This window comes from Penaeus japonicus, unplaced genomic scaffold (genome assembly GCF_977035675.1).
Source record: "Penaeus japonicus unplaced genomic scaffold, GWHDUDI00000001_assembly GWHDUDI00000002, whole genome shotgun sequence".
Classification (NCBI taxonomy): Eukaryota; Metazoa; Arthropoda; class Malacostraca; order Decapoda; family Penaeidae; genus Penaeus; species Penaeus japonicus.
The window spans coordinates 2,972,643-2,981,556 of NW_028234404.1; the positions used below are offsets into that span (position 1 = coordinate 2,972,643).

Here is an 8,914-nt window from a genome sequence, read left to right on the forward strand (position 1 = left end):
GCTTCCACAGACGGAAGCCAGCGTTACTTCGAGCTGAAAAATGGCTCGCCAACGGGATCTCTGCGAACCGCATACCTTGAAGACAAAGTTGGAAAAAAAAGTGAAGCAAAGGTGTTGAATGTTGAACTGATTGATGATTTTCTCCGTCGTTGCTTCTCGTGATTGAAGTTTTAATTATGGTTACGTTCTCCAATCTTAAATGCATTTATATCTGAGCACGTTTGCAGGTAATGGTGCATGTAACGTCCGTTAGATCATTCAAAGAAGAAAAGCCTACGGTTCATGATTAAATTATGTGACATTTAGGATTTTTAATCTTGTAAATTTAATGACAGTTATGTGATGCTCAATGACTGGAAATATATATCAAATCAGAAATAATAAAGAAGAGAGAGGGATAAAATCTAACAGACTGACTGCACGTTCACCATTAGCAGTCCTAGGAGAAACTAGCAGAAGGCACATTCACCATTAGCAGTCCTAGGAGAAACTAGCAGAAGGCAAGTAAATGCGATAGCAATTAGATCAGCCACTTGCCTTTGCGCTTGCTGCCATCACGCTATGGCCGGGTTTATTTCCTGCAATAAATTACTCGTATCTTAAGAAAAGAGAAAAAAAATATACCAATCAGCCTTCTTTCCTTCTTTATATCCACCTCTATACACGGACTCGGAGGATGCACAGCGATGTCATTTATTAACGCTGAAGAATGGACTACATGGGATTTTTTTCCAAGGAGCGAAGTACACGCTCTGTGGCGCGTGCGGACAGGAACTCGGGAACACGACGTCTCATTCGCTCTTCTAGATCCTTTAAATCCAGAGGGTTTTACTCTTCTTTTTTCTGTTTTTTTGTTGTTTTCCTAACTTCTCTTATTCTTTGTTTCTTTTTATTCTGTCTGAGTCTCTTACAGTTTTTCTTTCTTTTTTTTCAGCACGGATTCTCCTTCCCTCCTGTTCCGTCTCTTCGAAGAGTTTTTCTTGTCCATAGGTTGTTAATATTTGGATTCGTTCTCCCACTTATTCTTTCCTTACTCTTGTTGGTATCTCACTAGATCTTTCCAGTTTTTAGTTATCTCTTTTACTATTTGTGTTTCTCCCCCCCCCCCCTTCGTTTGGACACCACTCTCTCCCGTGTACTCTTTAAACACAAGCGAATATACCAAATATGTACAAATATATACTGTAATATGTGTGTGCGTGTGTATGTGTGCGTGCGTGCGTGTGTGTGTGTGTGTGTGTGTGTGTGTGTGTGTGTGTGTGTGTGTGTGTGTGTGTGTGTGTGTGTGTGTGTGTGTGTGTGTGTGTGTGTGTGTGTGTGTGTGTGCGTGCGTGCGTGTGTTCATAAGATGGTTTGGGAATTCTTTTTACTTTAACTTTTTCTTATTTTGGGTGTTTTGTGGAGACGCACTTTCCGTCCTAGATTCTTGAATGATTTTCGTTTCCGCTTCATAGGGACGTTTCACAATAGGTGCGATCCTACTTACGACTCGTCACGCGCGTAAAGCAAGATATTTGTAAAGAGAATCCGGGGATTTTACTCAAAAGAAAGCATTTATATAATGATGTATGTGTGTGTGCGCGCGCGCGTGTATGTGTCCCCACAAGTCTGGAGTAACACAGGTGTTAAAAATTAACATGCTGTTGGCGATAAAGACGTGTTTACTGTCCAAAAGCTAATCGTTCCCAGCCCTCCTCCCCCTTTCCTCCCGCCAATTACCCTTCCTTCTGTGCGAGAGACGGCCGACCCCATTAACAAGTCATTTGGGCCAATAAAATGGACGAGCAAGAAGGACACGCAGACGCTCATGGTGTTTACGTCAGTTGCCCTCCGGTGTGTGTGTGTGTGTGTGTGTGTGTGTGTGTGTGTGTGTGTGTGTGTGTGTGTGTGTGTGTGTGTGTGTGTGTGTGTGTGTGTGTGAGTGAGTGAGTGAGTGAGTGAGTGAGTGAGGGAGGGAGGGAGGGAGGGAGGGAGGGAGTGAGTTTGAGTTTGAGTTTGAGTGTGTGTGTGTGTGCTCGCGCGCGCGCGGGCAGCTGCCGGGCGCTCGTCGGGAGAGGCAATTAGTCATTGTCGCTGGAGAGGAAGTAATTTCGTTAGGCTTGTTACGTGGGACAAGAGGAACGGCTCCTCGAGGGAGTTAATCGCGCAAGCAGCGACGTAGACTCGGGAAATGAAGGGCGCCGAAATCTGATTTGCAAAGCCCGGGAAACACGTGGCCCTGATGTGCGAATTGTACGAGGTGTGTAATTCGCACTGCACCGCCAGGAAGACCGCTAATGTACCGCTGAGATTCCATCTGTGGAGTATCACATGCGCGCACGCCCGCCCGCACGCACGGAACATGTAAATATCTTGCCTGCGAAGGTGCCGGACAGTTATTAATAACTCATCCATGAAGACAGGTATTCAGACAACGGATTCGCAATCTCTCCTCCCCCCTCCCCCCTCTATCTCTCTGTCTCTCTCTCTCTCTCTCTCTCTCTCTCTCTCTCTCTCTCTCTCTCTCTCTTTCTCCCTCTCTCTCTCGCTCTCTTTCTCCCTCTCCCTCTCGCTCTCTTTCTCCCTCTTTCTCTCGCTCTCTTTCTCCCTCTTTCTCTCCCTCTCTTTCTCCCTCTCTCTCTCTCTCTCTCTCTCTATATATATATATATATATATATATATATATATATATATATATATGTGTGTGTGTGTGTGTGTGTGTGCGTGTGTGTATATATATGTATGTGTGTGTGTATGTGTGTGACGCATTACAAATAACAGCTTTTAAGTATAGATATAAATGTGTTGCGTATGTGTGCGAGTATCTACAGCATATTCCCGCTACACATGCTTGTGCGTGCCTACTGTGTACAGGTTCATTGTGAAAGACACATCGAAAGGGCTCCTGTCTATGCCCCCTCTGTCATTAGCAGTCCCCCCCCCCCTTCACGCCTTACCCCTTCGCCTATACAACTCTCTTCAAACTGGAAACGCTAGGCTCTCGTCCCGTCCCCCCCCCCTCCCTCTCCCCTTACCCTATTCCCCTCCCCTTCCCCTTCCCCTTCCTCTTCCTCCCTTCCCACGCAACCTTCACTGGACACAAGGACACCCCAAACGGACACGGGGGAAGAAGGTAAGGTGTTGGGTAATGACTCAAATGACGTCTGGTGTCCTTACGCACTCCCCTTCCCCTGCCCCTTTCCCCTAACCACTTAACCACCCGGCCTAAAAGACCCATTTAAAATGATGACTACATTCATCATCATATTCATTATATATTCGGTGTCGTCGGAATTGGCTCCCTATGGACGCGCTGTTCTCAGGGGAATTTCCGTTCGTCTTTTGTTTCCCGCCTTTTGTTTGGAGCCTCTGTTGCCAAAAGGCTTGTCTAGCTTTGCGTTTTGCCCGCTTGTTAGTTGGCTTGTTTATAGTTTATCTTCATTGCTCTTACTGGTTAACTCGCGCGGACCCAAATACAGAGAATTCTTAAATAATCACTACTGAAAGAATATATGATTTTACGGTCCGGTCTCTCCTATAGGTATTTCCAAAATGATACGAAATACACTGTACGCTTTAGAGTAGAGATATACTTTAAAAAATAAACTTTTTTTTCAGTGTCACGGACATACACAAAAACACAACAACGTTTTCGAAAATATCAACGTTTTTTAGAATCTCAAATCATGAAGTAATATAAAAAATAAAAAATAAACGCAACCACAAAATATCGATAGCAACATTCTCTTTATCTCAAAGCATAAACACTCATCAAAAACACAACTACACCTTAAAAAAAATCTAACAATACCAACCCCCCCCCCAAAAAAAAAAAAAAAAAAAAAAAAAAAAAAAAAACTAAATCACACAAGCATATCAACCACACCAGAGGCTCTGCGGGCTGGGCTGAAGGAGCGTCCGGGCGTAAGAGCACGCCCATTTGACCTTGGGAGCGAGGCGGGACTCCCGGACGGACGGAGACGCGAGCACCCATGGTTCCCGAAGGAGGAGCGAGCGGGAGCGGGAGCGGGAGGGAGCTGGAGGGAGCTGGTTCGGGCTCAAGGACTTCCGCGGCGGAATGACGTCCGTTGCCGATCGGGAAAATGTGAGGCAGAGACGAGGTCGGTCGAGGTAGGTCGGGTCCGTGTTGGGTTTCTGCGTTATCTTTTTTTTTTTGTTGTTGTTTTTTTAGTGGTGTCTCTCCTTTTTGTGTGGATTATTTAGGTCTTTGGGGGATTGTGTTTCGTCTTTCTCAATCTCTCTCTCTTTCTCTTTCTCTTTCTCTCTCTCTTTCCCTCTTTCTCTCTTTTCAGTTTCCTTTTTCCTTTTACTTTTCCTCTCCTCCTTTTCCTTTCCCTTCTCCTTCCTCTCTCCTCCGTCATCATCTCCCTCCCTTTACCCCTATCACCCTCTTCTTTTCCTTAATGTCCCTCATTTTTCTCCCTCTCCCTCATCCCTCATTCCTTCTTTCTCTCATTTCAACTTAAAACGTGATCATCCATTTCTATTGATTCTAGAATTATACAAAACCTCACGAATATTGGTAATTGATAGAGGAAGAAGTGGGCGTGTCCTCCTTCCATTAACCGGCTTCCGGAGTGGGCGGCGAGCGAAGGGCGCCCATCAAGAACCTGAAGATGATTATTATTGTGATGATAATAATGGTCATTATTTTTGTCGGATGGAAGTGACGATTTCTCCGATCGTCACAATTAGTCATAATCATTAAATATGTAGCTACTTCTAATGACATAACGGTTATAACTTCCGATTATAAGACTTCCAAAACACGCACCAAGAACAGAACAAGAACAGAACCCAAGAATAAGAAACCAAACGAAGAACACAGCTGTGCGCGTGCGTCCGCCAAGCAAGCAACTGAAAGAGGCTGTGCGACCTACTTGCCTCAGTCGAGTGCCTGAAAGCGAGATGACGCATTGGGTGCCAGGGGTCGAGGTGGCGACGTGCTTATGGCGACGTGCTTATGGCGACGAGAATGAGGAATGAGGGGGGGTGGGGGGTGGGGGGGCACGGGGCAGCTCTCCGTTGCTCGGATGGGTTTGGGAGTCTCACTGATATACGTGTATGTATAGATGTGCATGTATAGGTACTGTGTTTGTATGTGTATCTATGTGTGTGTGTACGTGCATATATATATATATATATATATATATATATATATATATATATATATATATATGTATGTATGTATATATATATGTATATATATACATATATACATATATGTATATATAAACACACGCACGCACACACACACACACACACACACACACACACACACACATATACATATACATATGCATATATACATATACACATATACCTACACACACACACACACATGCATATATATATATATATATATATATATATATATATATATATATAGAGAGAGAGAGAGAGAGAGAGAGAGAGAGAGAGAGAGAGAGAGAGAGAGATACACACATATATATATATATATATATATATATATATATATATATTTATACTTATATATATATTGAAAGTTACATGGAGATTTAGAGATATCAGGCACAGACAGAGACAATCAGAGAGAATCAGAGACAACTAAGAATCCGCGAGAAAGAAACAGAGACGGGAAAATAAGACCCCCCCCGCCCCCCATCCCTTTTTGTCGGCTTTCCCATAATCCGGAAGCGTCTCTTAGGCCGCAGTGGAATCACTTCCTACAGGTGCATCCATGCTTCTTTTTTCTCTATCAAATGACACTCCCCCCCCACCTCCCTCCCTCCCTCTCCTGTTACGCACGAAGGCCTAGGGACAGCCGGCGTGGAAGCCAGCCCTTTGGGAGGAACACTTTGAATTCATTTGGATTGAATTTGCTGGGTTTGCTTCGTGTTGATTGCAATACTGGCTGTTACTCTACCTTAGTTGGGATTTTTTTTTTTTTTTTTGGGGGGGGGGAGGGGGGCATTTTGGATTGGTGTTTTTTTTTTGTTTTTTTTTTTGGGGGGGGGAGCATTTTAGATAGGTAGTTTATTTCTTAACCAATAGTCATTATCTTAATCATACTCTCTCTCTCATTCCACTTCGCTCCCCCACTCTCCTTTTCTCTCTCTCTCTCTCTCTCTCTCTCTTCCTCTACCCTTTCTTTCTCTGCTACACCGGCCCGTAAACGAAAGGAAACGCAGATGGAGGGAGACGAGGCCGAAGTCGCGCCAATCCGCCCAATCACGCTCCACTCTCGCTGATTCCTTCGAAGACGATCGTGACGTCACATGAAACCGCTCTGACGTCATCATTTTTCCCCATTTGCCTTAACGTATCCATGAGTGTAGAAGTGAATAAATACATTAAAGGGAATAAACAAACAATAGGGAATCATTTTTCCCCTTTGCCTTAACGTATCCATGAGTGTTGAAGTGAAAAAAATGCAATAAAGGGAATAAACAAACAATAAGAAACTAAACAAAGATAAATTAAATATATCAAACAAATACAGGTGAATAATCCTAAATCCTAAATACTAAAATTATCCAAATCAGTAGATAAAATAATGAACTGATTAGCAAAGCACGGTCCCAAAGCACCACAAGTTACCCACTCACTCACCCGTGAGTAAGAATTACTCAGCTTCCGCCGAGCAAAGTCTTTCGGAGAATTCCCGTCCTGTTTACCTACAGCTTCCGGCCGGCTAGTCAGCCGTCTAGATTTTTCCTAGTTTTCTGTATTTCTTGTGCTAGTAGCCAAATTATGTAATAATGATGATCGTGATGATGATGATGGTGATGATGATGATGATGATGATGATGATGACGATGATATTGATGTTGGTGATGGTGATGGTGATGATGATAATGATAATGATAAGAGTAAGAGTAAGAAAAACAAAAATAATAATAATAAAGATAATGACAATAATAAAAATAATAATAATAATGATAACAATAACAATAACAATATTAATAATAGCAATGACAAAAGATAATAATAACAAGAAAATGACGACAACGCCACTAATCCTTTTTCCGAAAGAGGGGAAAGCAGTTCCAGTCAGAGATGGCATGACAGTATCTGTTACCGGGCCACACAAAGGCACCCGAACGAGTCACCTGGGGCAATCGCGTGACAGAACCGAGTAACACGGAGTAACGGAGGATAGTTACGAAGAGTTATAAAGCTCGATGAAGTGTTATGGAGTGTTATTACGCAAAGGCCACTTCTTAGGAAACGCTCGACAAGCAACTGGTCTCGAGAGAGAGCTGGCTGTTCGTCTGATGCATGCATGATGAATGGGCTGTTCATCAAGTCAAATGAATGACTAACTGTGCAAGAATGTCGAAAGGTGGAGGGGAGGGGGGATAAGGGAAGGGGTAGGGAAGGGGTAGGGGTAGGGGAAGGGGGAGCTGGAGGGGGAGGATAGGGGAGAAAATACGGAAATTTGACGACTTGGAAGGTGACGCGATAAGGGGAATGGAAAGGGGTAGGGGTAGGGGCAGGGGAAGGAGTAGGTGGAGGGGAAAGGGGCGGGGCCATCTTCGCCTGCCCACGGGAAATGTCTTGAGGTCATGGCATTTCCCGAGACTTGAGCAAGGTAACTCTCATGGCGACTTCATGGCGTGGTGGGCGAGCCTCTCCTCAGACCGACAGGCTGAAGATTTTGCTGTCATTATCATCAGCTTTAATATCTACACATTAATGTGTTTGCATAGATTCCATATTTTATTTCCTTACATCTACTTAAATACAAAATTTAATATCGAAGTTTTACTTTCCATCGATTCAGTATTCATCATTAATTCACTCGTTTCATTTTGCATTCTACCACCGGCTTGCACAAGCACTTTCTTTCTGTTTTAGAGAAGGAAAGTTCCGTTCTTAGCGCCACACGCCACCAGCATCTCATAAGAACATTTCCCTTCAATGCTCGGCGATTTCTTAGTGGTCATAATAGCACGTGGCTTAGTCATGTTCCGCGAAAATCACCGCGAGTAATAATGACGAATGCGTTTTTGGCAAACTGGAAGGCGACCCGAACCGGTCAGCGGTTCCAGATTCACTCTCTATCATGACTGGTTTGCGAATCGGAACCGCGAGATATTGAGGTTACCTAAAAGGTGTAAACGGGTATAAGGAGAATAAAGGGTTTGAATAAAAGGTAATAAAATGCTTGTCTCACCCCTGCGGACCCCAACCCCTTCCCCGCCCTGCGCTCTGCCACAGCGGATCTCGGGGATTTCAACACTGCAACAGACACCAATCTTACCTTTGATATCAGAAGGCCGACCAGGAGCGTTCCCGTAATCCTCCACATGGCTGCGGGTTCCCTACCAGTCCACTAGCACGAAACTAGACTGTCTATTCTAGCAAAAGAGCACCTGGATGCTAGCAAAAAGGGATTCCACTAGAACTATAAGAACTGATCAGAACACACGAGACACGCACTCAAACCCTTCCTGAACACTGGCTCTCACTCAACTGGCGACCACTTCCATTCTGATAACTCGAGTCACGGCTGGGTAGCTCCGGCGGTTGCCACGTCGTGATTTCTCCTTCTGGATTGTGCTCTTTGGATCGGGTGGGAGGACTTGGAAAAGGCGTTTGGTATTATACGGTGATGGCTTAATGCGGATTGTTCTTATGGGACTCAGGTTTCGCTATTTAGTTAATCGATGGAGAGGCTCTTTCCCAATCGGTTTCGAAAATATTCTTACAACTGCTTTGTTTTAAGTCTGAGGAAGTTTTGCGTTCTCTTACGTGCTGGTGACAAGGCGGCTTGCACTTGGCGCAGTTTGCTCCAAAGACTGATCTGAGTCCACTGATCTGACCGAAAAGGAAAAAAAAAAAGGATATCAGAGAAAAAGGGAGACAGAACAGAAGGACAAAAGGACGGCGCGTGGGTTGCTGAGAGGACAGAAGAAGAGGCGTGTTAAGGTTCCAAGCCTCGATTTCG

The 8,914-nt window shown here is 44.3% G+C and overlaps 1 protein-coding gene across 1 annotated transcript in view; it reads right to left on the reverse strand.

Moving 5' to 3' along the window:
* Window positions 1–8,455, reverse strand: part of LOC122245775 (uncharacterized) — a 211,950-nt gene extending 203,495 nt beyond the window's left edge. The window contains exon 1 of the mRNA XM_086545815.1: window positions 8,228–8,455. Coding sequence (XP_086401941.1) covers window positions 8,228–8,275 — 48 coding nt within the window. The 5' untranslated portion in view covers window positions 8,276–8,455. The remainder of the gene's footprint in view (window positions 1–8,227) is intronic.
* Window positions 8,456–8,914: the final 459 nt, after the last annotated feature.